The sequence below is a fragment of the Xiphophorus maculatus genome, chromosome 12, assembly GCF_002775205.1.
Source record: "Xiphophorus maculatus strain JP 163 A chromosome 12, X_maculatus-5.0-male, whole genome shotgun sequence".
NCBI lineage: Eukaryota > Metazoa > Chordata > Actinopteri > Cyprinodontiformes > Poeciliidae > Xiphophorus > Xiphophorus maculatus.
In genome coordinates this window covers 4,389,471-4,402,839 of record NC_036454.1, presented here as the reverse complement: position 1 = coordinate 4,402,839, position 13,369 = coordinate 4,389,471, and the positions used below count along the sequence as shown (strand labels likewise).

The 13,369-nt window shown below is 37.6% G+C and overlaps 1 protein-coding gene across 1 annotated transcript; it reads right to left on the bottom strand.

The window, feature by feature from the left end:
* Window positions 1–806: 806 nt before the first annotated feature.
* On the bottom strand, window positions 807–12,740 carry LOC102229046 (STAM-binding protein-like A). The gene is made up of 10 exons (XM_023343585.1): window positions 12,605–12,740; window positions 8,418–8,646; window positions 8,214–8,289; window positions 8,011–8,106; window positions 6,113–6,509; window positions 4,743–4,867; window positions 3,733–3,870; window positions 2,554–2,666; window positions 2,370–2,469; window positions 807–1,674 (listed from the first exon to the last, which is right to left on the bottom strand). Exons 2-10 carry the CDS (start codon window positions 8,618–8,620, stop codon window positions 1,618–1,620), a joined length of 1,305 nt encoding a protein of 434 aa, XP_023199353.1. The 5' UTR covers window positions 8,621–8,646; window positions 12,605–12,740; the 3' UTR covers window positions 807–1,617.
* Between the last annotated feature and the right edge of the window lie 629 nt (window positions 12,741–13,369).

Here is a 13,369-nt window from a genome sequence, read left to right as displayed (position 1 = left end):
TGTATAAAACATGTTAATTCCAAGTTTTTTTTGTAGAAAATTATTCTGAAATAATAACATTTCACCTCCTCAGTTCAGCCTATTTTGAGCTCCTTTCAGAAAGAGTTGTTTTAGGGCTCTGTCCCTTTTATGCAAATAAGCTGCTACTGGCCCCGCCCCTTCAACTCACTATATTTTACTCACTTGTCTTTACACAGTACATACAGTGGAGAAACTGACGAGTAGGGCTGTCGCAATAAGCAATAAATTAATTAATCACATGATAAATTTAAAAAAAGCTCAATTTCTATTTGCATTTATCTATCACTTTTCTCTCTTTCTTTCAAAAACTGGATGACAAAAGTCTTTCTTTCTGATGCTTTGGTCTCAATCAGCCCCTTTTCTGAAGGACAATAATTCATTTGACTGTTTTTGTTGTTTTATTTATTTTGGATATTTAAAATGTCTTTCAGTAAAAAGGGCTTTGAAACAACATTATTGTCCAGAAAAGTTTTTTCTCCATTGTGCGGAACTCTGCTGGCGTTGCTAGGTAACGGGCTGGGCTGGGCTTGGGTTGCTAAGCAACAGGAGACGTCTATATTGTAAAGTTTTTGAAATGGCTCAAACACCAACAAAACATTAAATTATTGCCAGAAAGCGGATGAATTTTTGTTTTATTTAGCGCTTTGACACTAATGAAAGCACAAAAAAGTGAATTTTGCATAAAAAGTCTCCTATAAAAAGGGGGGGTGGAAGTTGTTCAGTCACAGTTTTCCCAATGGAGCAAGTTTTTTATCCTTTAATTAATTAAATTATCACTTAAAAACTGGTTTTCAGATTTACTTATATTTGCTTGATGATCTGAAACATTTAAGGGCGACAAAAAAAGCAAAAACAAAATAAATCAGTTTTTTTTTCGTCACAGCAGCCGCCCACACTCAATTGCTTATTCACACCACCGTATGACGACGAGTAGAAAACTTAGATCTACTATCCGCCTTTCTCTGAAAACAAATACAAAGAATGAAGAAATGATTCAAAAGATGGCTCCCGTCACAAACCGGAATAACTTTTTAAACCAAATTCTTCGTTTTGTGAATAAAGGGAAACTTGAATACCGGGCAGGAACAGCAGCACTGCCTGCATACCTGAGTTACTGCTGGCTTGCATCTCATCAGTTATATCACTCTAAAAGCTAATGGCAGAAAAACCCAGAGTTTGAAACAGTTGAGGGAAAAAACAACAAAAAACTCAACAAAGTATGAATGTTCTCATCCTTGGCACTTTATCTGTCAGGTAGAATCAGAATCTCACCTGTCAGCGGTCACTGACACACATGTTGAAAGAAGAAAGCAGAACAGAGAACAAATTAAGGATAAAAAACAGAAGCATGGAAAACACAAGAGGTTCAGAAGTCCATGAGTCTGATAGTAGTTTGCTTGTTTGGAAAGTGCAATAATATATGAATTTTCAACACAGTTCCTCTTGAGAAGAAAAAAAGTCAAAATAAACGGTAAACGTGGTCGGCGCTTTTCTCAGTACCGTCCAGGAAAATAAAACGAGTGTTTTCAGTTTCTTCCAGTAAAACACGTTCAGTTCGGTTAAACAGTCCTCGAGTGTTCGGGTGGAACCAGAAGATCACCGCAGGTCCATCATGCTCACAGAGTCGTCCGTAATGTTCACATGTCCGGCGTGCTGAAAAGGAGAAACGCATTTAGAGAACGTCTCTCCACCAAGTCAACCTGCTGCACTAACTGCCTTTACATTGAACTGGAATTACAAAAATGAATTATCTTAATGGTAATTTTGATTTTTAAAAAAAAGGTTTTTACAGAAGGATGTGGTGGTTTTTCGCCTCTACTGCACTGCAAATCTGATCTAGTATTTTTGGTCTGGTTTCTAGTACAAACATCTTAATACACTTGAAATAAGACAAAACTAACTAACAAGTAACATTTCTGCAAACATTAGGAGCTTGTTTAATGTAAATAATTTCTTAATATTGATTAAAAAGCGCTAGTTCTATTGGCAGATTGTTTCACTTGTAACAAGACATTTTTGCCTTGTTATAAGTGAAATAATCTGAACCAGGTTCTTTCGCGATTTTAAGGAATTACGTCCAGATTCACCGCGCTTGGCTTCTTCTGGTGCAGAATTCTGACGCTTGTCTCACATTAACGACATAAAAGTCGGATAAAATGCGACATGACTGTTCAGACTACAGACAGTTTGAAAACTATGGGATGCAACTTAGTTCCACATGTAGAAGTGGCACAAATTGGGTGAAAACATTGAAACTGAGCCTCTCAGACTGTCGTAAAAATTTAAATAGAGGTTGTATCGTGATGGAAATGAATAAATAAAATTAAAGTTTACATTTTTATACTCACTGTGAAGAGAGGAGGATCTTTGCTGTGAGGATGGAAGCCCTTCTGTTTACACGAAGAGATCTCGTCAGTTCCTCGATCGGTTAGCCGGAAGTAGCCGATTCTGACCAGGAAAACAATCAGAAAAGGTTTGAAACAATCACAGCGGAAATTACCAGAAAACTCCAGGGTTTTACCCTCGACTCACTCGTTGAATTTAGGCGAGCAGACGATGGCGATGGCCTCGGGCAGCATGATCTGGTAGGAGCAGTGTGTGTGGAGGTCGACGCTGGACAGGAAGGCGGTCTGCGTGGGGTGAGTCTGGGAAAACAAGAACAAATATTACTAAATATTATTAATATAGTAACTTTTAACATTGACAACATAAACTTCCAGAGCATTTAAAGGTATTTATCGCTCAATAATAAACGTGGATTTTCTCTGATTCATAAAACTAACTTTGATGTTTCCCAAACTTTTCGAGTTGCGATCAAAGACACCAAAAATGTTTGATTCAAAAGTGGCAATGAGACTTTTTTTTAAAAATGGAAATAATGTTTGTAGGAGTGGAACTGATAGAAAAAATGATCAGAACAGAGATGCAAACTGTTCAATAATCAAAGTTGAAAGTTGATCTATTTTTGAGGGAGGGAGAGAGAAAACTTAAGAAAACAAGAAGGAAGGAAGGAAGGAAGGAAGGAAGGAAGGAAGGAAGGAAGGAAGGAAGGAAGGAAGGAAGGAAGGAAGGAAGGAAGGAAGGAAGGAAGGAAGGAAGGAAGGAAGGGAGGAAGGAAGGAGCAAAGAAAAAAGAAAAGGAAGAAAGGAAAGAGAAAGGAAGGGAATCAAGCAAAAAGGGAGGAAAGGCAGGAAGACAGGAAAGATGGGAGGAAGAGAGAATGGAAGGAAGGAGGAAGGAAAGAGAAAAGGAGAGGAGAGAAGGAAGGGAGGAAGGAAGGAAGAAAGGATAGAAGAATGGAAGAAAGGAAAGATGGAGGAAAGAAAGGAAAGAGGAATTATGGAACAAAAGAAGGAAGGAAGGGATGAAAGAAGAAAATGAAAGAAAGAGAGGAAGAAAAAAGAAAAGAAAGAAAGAAAGAAAGAAAGAGAAGGAAGGAAGGAAGGAAGGAAGGAAGGAAGGAAGGAAGGAAGGAAGGAAGGAAGGAAAGGAAGGAGGAAGGAAGGAAGGAAGGAAGGAAGGAAGGAAGGAAGGAAGGAAGGAAGGAAGGAAGGAAGGAAGGAAGGAAGGAAGAATCGACAGACAGAAGGACGCTTCAGACGCATCGGTTGGATGGATTGGTTGATGGTTGGATGAGCTTCCTCTCCCTCAGGACAGAGCGTCTGCCCTGAGCAGAGCAGGAAGTGATGCCAGCAGCTTCCTGTCACTCACATGGATCCATCCCAGGGTGATGAGGTCGTGCTGGTCCTGGATCAGGAACAGCTCCTCCTCGTTCTCAGTGTCACAGTAGTCCGGCCCGCCGCACTGCTTCGGCACGATGACGTGAGTCACAGTGAACGCATTTCTGGTCTGGAACGAACACAAACCAGTCAAAGAATGCTGAGTCATGCTTTTGATAAATGACCAGGAACTTTAATGGATTATATATTTAAGATTTTATGAAGTCAACCCACATAGTGACACATAACTGTGAAGAGGAAGAATAATAAAATAAAATCTGAAAAGTGTGGTGTGGATAGGACATGTTATTGTGCACATCAGAAATTTAGCAAAAAGGCTCTCCTTTTACTTTCCATCCATAGCCGTGCTGGAACAATTCGTTAACAAAATGAATCCTGGAGACGTTGGGATTATTAATTTAGTGCAGAGAACCACAGCAAAGGGAAAAATAACACAGAAAAACCTTTGAAGAACAACGCAAAACCACTCGTATTCTTCTTTTTTCTCGCTCTCTGTGTCGGCTACGCTACACACATACTTGTTGTCATAGCAACTGGCAACATCTTGACTACATCAGGATTCGTGGCGCAAATATTTCTTAAAGTACAGAACTTTCAGTCCGTTACAATTTTATATTTTTTAATGCATTTTTTTTTTTTTACAGTTTTGTCTTAATTGGTGCTCTGTTTTGTTTTTTTAGCAAATGACTGAAAATACAATTAACAATTAATTGATTACTAAATTAGTTGGCTGTTATTCCAATAATCAATTAATCATGATTAATCATTTCACCATTCGGTGTATTTGTTTTTAGCCTCTTGAGTCAATACTTTGTACTTTGTTTCTCTAGAGGACATACCAACAGATTTGGCCTTACAACAGATTTTTTTTTAACGGCTATAAATACCTTCGCAAAGTTCTGTAAACTTTTAAGATGTGCAAATTTTATAGAGAAATTTAATAAAACAAATTGTGTGAGCTGCTGCGTTCCAAAGATTTACCAGTTTTCCACACAGGATGCCGCAGGTTTCCACAGCGCGGCTGGTGTTGGCCTCGGCCAGCCTCAGGAAGCTGCGGCACAGCTCAGCAGGAACGGCCAGCTGCCGCAGGGCATCCACCATTGTACCTGCAAAAAACCACACAGAGGAGGAAAACAGCAGCTGAATGGAGAAGTCTGTCCATTTTGTCCATTTCCAATACCAATATCTGAGGTTCTGCATCGATCAATACCGATCCGATACAGAAAAGCAGCGCTGAATTGACTGAAAACATTTCTTTTTTCTAAACACATACATAAATTACAAATTTATTGACAACGTTGCACCAGTACAGGACATTTTAATACACCAATAGCTTCATCTGCCCTAATGGATCAGGCACATTGTCACAGACACCCGGACTCAAGGCCGGACAATAAATCAATAACAATGTATATTGCGATAGATATGTGATCAATACCAGTAGATAATACAGCTTATAATTCAATATTTAATGGATAGAATATCCACTGAACTCTGACCAAAGGGGAGTTGGTGGAATCTGTGGTTCCCTAGCAACAACCTGCTGGGTAACAAGCAGTTCCCCCCCAACTTCGGTTACCTAGCAACGACTTGTGGAGTAACTGGCGCAGAAGCGGTTTTTAGGTTTTGCTACATTGCCTCATAAATGCTTAAAAATAAAAACGACAACGTGGAGAGAAAACTGGATGAAACAGGAAAGGTCACGCCATCAGATTGGTAGTATTTCAGATATTTAAAACAAAGAACTGATCAATAATTCTCGCTACACCTGTTGCAATAAATCAATTAATCGCATGATAAATCAAAACAAGCTCAATAATTAACATTTTCATGAATTATTGTTTTTCTCTTACTGCCAAAAACTGGATGACAAAAATTTTCAGTTTGCTGCTTTGGTTTCAACTATCATTTTTCAGAAAGATAATTTTGTGTACAGAGACTCCATAATTAATTTCATTTGTTGTTTCTGTTGTTTTGTTTATTTATTTTGGATATTTAAAATGTTTTCCAGTTCCAGTGTCAAAAGGTCATTAGAATTGAAAGTTTATTGGTCTTTGAGAATGTGTTCTTGCACTATTATTCCTTTCATTATATTACTAAAAAATAGTCTCCAAACAACAATATTATTGTTAATCACAATAACTTCTGGGACAATTTATTGTCCAGCAAAATTTGTCACAGTGTCAGGTCTAATTATAGATCTATATGGGACCCTTTAATTGTGAAGCTCGTTCTATAATTTTTTTTCTTGTCAGGACCTCTACAGATATTAATATCAGATCAGTGCATCTTTAGTTTAAACAGGAACTAAAGATGCAAAGCAGCTCAGGGAAAAGAAATGATTAACTCACTGTTGTTCCCGGGGCTGACCAGAGACCCGGGTTTGAGCGAGCGGTCAAAGCTGGGTGGGCCGGCCACTGGCGTGCCCGGCGTAGCAGCGGGCCGATGGTGCTGATAGTCGTTGGCGCCGAAATCGCCGGGGCTCAGCGGGGCGGTGGGGGGCACCAACGGCGGGCCCTGGATGCCAGGAATGAGGGGCGTGTCGGCGGGAGGCGCGGACGGCGTGGCGAACTCCAGAAGCACTCGCTGGCGCTCCTTCTCCAGCTCCTGGCGACGGATCATCTCCTCGAAGGCACTGAACTGCTCCTGCTCCCGCTGCCGCCGTTGCATTACGGCGACGCGTTCCCGCTCGGCGTCCAGCGCACGCTGCCTGGACTGCTCCAGCGCCAGGGCCTCCTCCTCCGCTTTCTGCAGGTATGACAGACCACAGCTGAGTGAAAGGTCTGGTCTCTTAGTTTGTAGTACTGAAATGATTCATCTTATTAATCTGATTAATCACAATTAATCATAATTAATGTACACATTTTGAGTCTGACTATACACACTCAAAAATGGCCTTTTTTTGAGTTTGTATACTAAATAAGTTGAGTATTATTTCAATAATCAATTAATCATGATTAATCATGGTTAATCCTAATTAATTGATTACTGAAATCCTAATTAATCACAATTAGCTGGCTGAATTAGTTGAGAATTATTTCAATAGCTGATTATTCCAATAATTGATTAATAACAATTGATCGTGATTAATCATATTTGAAATCACAATTATTATAACTGATCTATTATTGACAAATAATAGATCTAATTTAGATGTATTATCTAAATTAACTCATTTAGTAATCGATTAATCATTAACTGGAGTATGCAGACTCTCAGAAGGGCCATTTGCTGAAAGAACATCACACTCAGAGCTCTTAGTGGGCCATATGGACTTAAACGTTTTATCACAATATTTTGCTGTATTACTGTGATAAGAATAAAAGTGACACAAGAGTAATTTATTATTTCTTCTTAGGCGATTGTGTGCCACAGCAATTATTAGCCCCACAAACACAAATACTGCTCCTGAAAAGTTCCCATTTGTAATTTGTTTCTTAAGGACACCAGTGTGATTTGTATCACTAAACTGCTCAGAGTAACTGAATTTTCAAGTGTATTGGTGATTATTGATGCTTTCATTCAACACTCAATGGAGAAAATGGTAAAACTATCAATCCTGATGATAAGGACGGTTTGTTTTTTTTAAAAACGCCATTAATTGGAACTTATTGTGACAATGATTAATCAATATTCTTATTATGATAACAAATTAATCATGATAAAGAATACAATAAATGCCCACCCCTACTTAGAGCAGTTGTTAAGACAAAACTAGTCCTGTCACAATAAGCAATAAATCAATTAATCGCATGATAAATTAAAAAGAGCTCAATAATTTCCATTTGCTTTATTTATTGTTTTTTCTGTTTTCTCTCCCCGTTTCTACCAAAAACTGGATGACAGAAGTTAGTTTTTATGTTCCTCTAATCTGGCACAAACTTCCAGAAAACTTCAAAATTACAGAAACACTGAGTTCCTTAAATCAAGGTTAAAACCCCATTTGTTTTCCAGTAGACTGCTTCCAACTGGTACGGTCCCAGTATACCGCAGCCAGATTCATTTTCCATTTGATTCATAATAACTATAACATCTTAAAGTGTAGTTATCTTTTAACTTGGTGTCATTTTCCCTTATTTTGCCACTGGATGTAAAGTTGTTGCTCGTTTGCTATATCGCCATTCTGATAATGTAACGCACTTCGAATGACCCCATTTATTAAAATATGCTATACAAATAAAATGGTAAAATGTAAAACAAAGTTTCAGGGGAATGAACACTTTTGTAATAGACTGGTGCTTCATCTTACCTTTTTGACCAGATACTGTGCATATTCTTGTTCAAATCTTTTTAAAAGAGCCTGTTTGAGAACTTCTGCTTGCGGAAACGCCACATCTTTGAGTTTCTGTTGAGGAATCACAAAGTTAAGCTGTGAGTTTTCCACAAAAAAATTAAAGAAAAGAAAAAAAGACACAATCAGATAAATGGTAAAACACCAAACTCTTTGGGTACCTTTACTGTGTCCTTTTTCTCTGGGATGTTTGCCGTCTTGTAATCCCGATGTTTGGGAAGTTTTTCAATAAAAAGCCTTAAAATAGACATAAGAATCAGGTTAACATCTTTATTTTTAAATAAAACAATCAACAAAATTATGGCGATTGCTGGATGTGGTCTAAGCGACAAGTCTTGGACTTAATTTTTTTATTAAAAACTCACGTAATATATTTATTGTAAAGTACAAAGGCGCGTTCGAGGTTTCCCTCTTCTGTGTAGATGTGGGCCATTCGGATCATCTCCATGCCAGAGCGGAAGTAACGTCGCGGCGGCACGTCGTCGTTGACTTCCACCGAGCTGCCTCGTTGGGTCAGAGCGCGGACTCGCTCTTCCGGCGGCAAGTTGACATCCATGTGATCCGCCATGTCAGCTAACGGCTCAACCTGACAGACTGAAGAAACAGGGCAGCTGCTTGACACAAATATGCACTGATAACGCTGGTTCATATCGACTTACTATTAATGGTTTGTTAGACTAAAATTAGTTCCAATCGATTAATTGATACAGTCTTTTAGTGTTGTAGAAGAGGGCGCCGCCGGTCATCCTGAACCGGAGCCAGTTGATAGAGAAACAAAGATGGCGGCCACAACAGAACCGTAAAGAGAAACGACTCAAATGAAGTCTAGTTTGAGACGCAAAATGGACTTAAAGAACTTCTGTTTTGAAATATAAACACTCACACTCAACAAGCCCCTTAAATTTCACCAGGTAAGTGTTTTATATATTTTATTTTTCATTTTTTATTTTTCTATTCAGCAACCTAAGAGGGGTTTGTTTGGTTATATTTTATAAATATGTCTCAGTTTAACAATGTGAGAAATCCAGAATTTTCAGTTTATTCAGTCAGTATTTAATACAACTGACACAAAATGATGTTAAAATTTAATGATAAGCTTTAAAAAAAAACATTAATGCAAAAATGGTTGACACTCTTGATACAAAAGAAAACTCATATTTCTAAGAAAATGGCCGCTTATCAATTAATCATTAGATTAGATCATTGATAACTTGCATCCCTAATAGCTACGCCTAACGAGGTCTGAGAATTAGTCAAATCTGAAATGAAATCCTTGCTTTAAAAAATAAAAATAAAACAAGTTTCTGAATGCCTTTTGTTACTTCTTTTCTTAAAAATCAGGTTATCTGACCCCATGTTGACCATTTTAGACAACACTCTGTGCTTTTGTCTTGCAGTGAATACAAACACTTAAAAAAAGAGAGGTAAAGGGAGCCTGGCTGTAGATTTTCTAACACCTAACTCATCATGACATTGCTGTCTTAGTGAAAACGGTTGCTCATTCATGCAAGACATTCATGTTTAGTGGAAATACTGCTTCAGTTAGAACAAGGAAGCCAATTCCTGCCACAAAACAAAAAATAAAAGCCCAACAGGAAGTCATTAATACTGGTTTTAAAGTCATGATTATGAGAGACAAAGTTATAAACATTACGCTGGAAAGGGTATATGTAAATATTGACCAAAACTGTAGTTGGAAACCTCATGTAAATGATGGTAGGGGAAAACTGGATCTATAGTTCATTATATACTTCATACAACTCCCTTTTACTACTCCCTTAGTCATATTGTGTAGAGATTTCGGGAAATAACTGTTGAACCGACCTCCAACCTATTTATATACCACACCAATATTTTATTTAGACAATGGGGAGTATTAGAGTTTGCAGAGTTAGCAAAACTTGAGATATATATACAAAGCAAAAATAGCCTGCTTCAAAACATATTCAGACAAACGGGCCAACCTCAATTAGGAATTTCTTTTTGTGTGTCTGAAGATCAAAAACAATAATCCTGTTATGTAAATTTGCTTGGAATCAAAGACAGATGTGAGACCACACCTTCTCCACCTTGACTAAGAATCATCACATCATGAATCTGTCATCATGAATCGTCCGTCAGCAGGCGCAGCTTTCATACTCCCAACTGGTTGAAGGGACGGTTAGTTGTAAACGGTTTAGATTAAGAGGGTGTGGCAGAGATAAAAGGAGCAGTAGAGCACCATTAAAAGCATTCTTTGTATTACTAAACATATGTTTTCGCTATTCTTGGCTTGTACTGCGGCGGACAGAAGTGTGTGGACTATTCCCTCCAGGTTGGGGTTTAAATGTTGCCTCAAGGTGGGGAGGAGTTAAAGTGTGTTGATGTTTTCTACCAGAGTGATGAATTCTTGGATCAAGTTCCTGGTCTGTTGACGTTCCAGCTCTCTCCCAAGGTCACAAACGAGAACTAAATACAAGTAGCTACTATAAGTTTGAGCTCAGACTTATAGTAGCTCAAACTACAATAAGTTGCGGCCTTCTAAGATCCAGAACCAAACTTTTATTGAAAAGGCAGAGGGCTGTTAGTTAGTTAGTTAGTTAGGTAGTTAGTTAGGTAGTTAGTTTCTTGAACACACTTCTGACTTGATTGTTTAAAAAAATGTATATGTAGTTTATTTCCATAAAAATATTAACAAAACAATAACTAAAAATCTCTTACAAATTAGATGAAAGTTAAAGTTGACTTAATCTGATGTTACAAGTTCGAAAAGTGCGTTCAAGAAACAAACCACCTGTTGAACAAACCATTAATTAATTACAGATTTTGGCTCTAAACTAACGTAAAGTATATTCTAACTGCCCAAAGAAAAACTAAATTGGCAGAACTTATGATTTACAAAATCCAAGAAAAGTGGCCACAACGCTTACAGTTGGTGTATTATCACTAATTTTCCACATCAAAAACAGTAAACTGAAGTGGCTTTTGGTGGGGACCACATATCCACTTCTATCCCAACTTCCCTCTTCCTTGACAAGACTCCAAAGGTTTGGGTTAGACCAAGTCAAACACAGTTATGCCATATTCTTTAAATTAAGGAAGTGAGGGCAGGTGCCAAGACCTCCTGGTAAATTCATAACCATTAAATTTCTCAGCAGAGGGAAGCTCTAACACTTCCTGAAAGATGATTGTGTTTATCTTGGACTTAATAAAATGCAGCGGACCAACACCAGCAGATGACATGACTCGCAAAATCTTCACCAACTGTGAAAACTTCACAATTAACAATCAAGAGACATTCATCCTGTGCATTTTCCAAATGAATGTTTTACATTTTCATCTAAAAAGAAAAGATTTGACCATTGAGCAACACTCCATTTTTTTTGTGCCTTAGTCCAGACTTAGTCTGCTGAGATTCACTAGGATTGGCAGAAGACCAAAGTTTATGACAAACTATTATTACATCATACTTTTTTCCTTCCACTCAACTTTCCATCATAATGCTCGGAGATGTCCCACTGCTTAAGCAATGAGCTCTCGTGACTTACTCTCCTTGTGGAGGGAATCAATGACTGTCTGCTGAACTGTCAGTATTTTTCTATTAAAAATGTTTTATTTATTGGTCTTATCTATGTTCAGAGAAACTGAGTGTTGATTTTAATTAGTTTGATCTATAATAATTAAATGAACAAAAGCAAACGTTTGTATAGTGACATTACCTATTAACTAATTTCATTTTCAGTGTTTCCTAGTTTATTAACATGCACCTGTACATGTGGGATATCAAGGTTAACATGAGCTTAAGGACAATATATTTTTGTGTAAATAAAACTCTCATCTACTGTCCTGTGATTTGAATCAAATCAGGAAATCAATCATTGTTTTAAATACTTTAAATGAAATTAGATAATGCATTTAGCATTGATACTGTTTTAACTAGTCTAATTTCATTGGGTTTGTTTACACAATTTATATTAGCATACTTGCACTATGAAGTAGTTTAAAATAAAGAACTGTTAGATTTAAAAACAAACACCAAAAAAATGTAAGTTGAAATAAAATTATAACTGAAACAACGCGTTTCTGTTCCTTTCACAAAAGGCGGTGTCAGTGTCACTAAATGTGAATTGCGGATCATAAATGGTTTTAATCCAAACACAATTGTTTTGGAATATGTTTTTGATATTTTGGGATATAAACAACAATCAAATTAAGAAATCAAAGATAATTAAAGAGAAAAATCGAGAAAGTTAACACATTTGGTCAAAAATAAAGCTTGGTTAGTGAAACAACTTTCCAGAACAAAATTCAAACATTTTTCCAGCCCCACTCTCCTTCCCTTCTCCTCTTCTGGAAAATGTTGGTGCAATAACAACAACACGGGGCCATAAATGTACGTTTCAGCCGTGCACAGCCGGTCCTTGTATCAATCCGTGTCCCTGAGGAGGAGGCGATCAATGTTTCCGAAAGACGTCGCATTAGCTGTGCTAACTTAGCTAACGTCAACTTTATCAACGGTTTGATCAGAAAATAAACAATTATAAAAAAGAAACGGTATTTTTTTTATTCTTACCTGGTCTACCCGAGAACGTGAGCCTCTCAGAAACCTACATAAAGCAAAAATAAATAAATAAACCCTGAACGTTGTAAAGAATCCCAAATGTGATCTCTAGTCAGCTTCAACAACAGCACTACTGTACCACTTCACTTCCGCGATTAAAACAACTTCCGTCTCACGACACTACGTCATCGGAAGACGCTGATTATTTTCTAAATATTTTTTTTGTTCATATAAAACGTATATTACGTAATTAGCAAATATTTTTAAACATATTCCGTTTAAAAGTTTGAAAAACAAGTTAATATAATTTTGTCGTTGTATATTTCGTATCACGCATGCGTCACTCACACACTTCGTGTTCCAAATACCTGAGTTGAGGAGCTGAGTGAAGCTGACACCCCACCCACCTCAAAAAATTCAGCAAATAGTCTGAGTGGTTAGTGCTCCGTTAGTGCAGGTTTGTGCCGTTAAAATTTTCGTTTGTGCAGCTTTCGTTTTCGAGATATTAAAAATTATATTTTAGGTCATCCAGAGTTCACCATCCCCCCATGTTGCTCCAAAACAAACCAAACTAGGCTACTTCGTTAGTGCTCCGTTTGTGCAGGTTTGTGCAGTTAAAATTTTCGTTTGTGCAGCTTTCGTTTTCGAGATATTAAAAGTTATAATTTTGGCCGATGACGTCACCATCCCCCCATGTTGCGCCAAAACGAACCAAACTAGGCTACTTCGTTAGTGCTTCGTTAGTGCAGGTTTGTGCAGTTAAAACGGACGTTTGTG

Bases quoted from the DNA above. Each gene is read 5' to 3' on its own strand.
- LOC102229046 (XM_023343585.1), bottom strand. From the start codon at position 8,620: ATGGCGGATCACATGGATGTCAACTTGCCGCCGGAAGAGCGAGTCCGC. The intron at 2,470-2,553 runs GTGAGTCGAGGG...TTTCCTGGTCAG, and splicing joins TGCTCGCCTAAATTCAACGA to AATCGGCTACTTCCGGCTAA. The intron at 1,675-2,369 runs GTGAGTATAAAA...TCTCCTTTTCAG, and splicing joins AAGATCCTCCTCTCTTCACA to CACGCCGGACATGTGAACAT.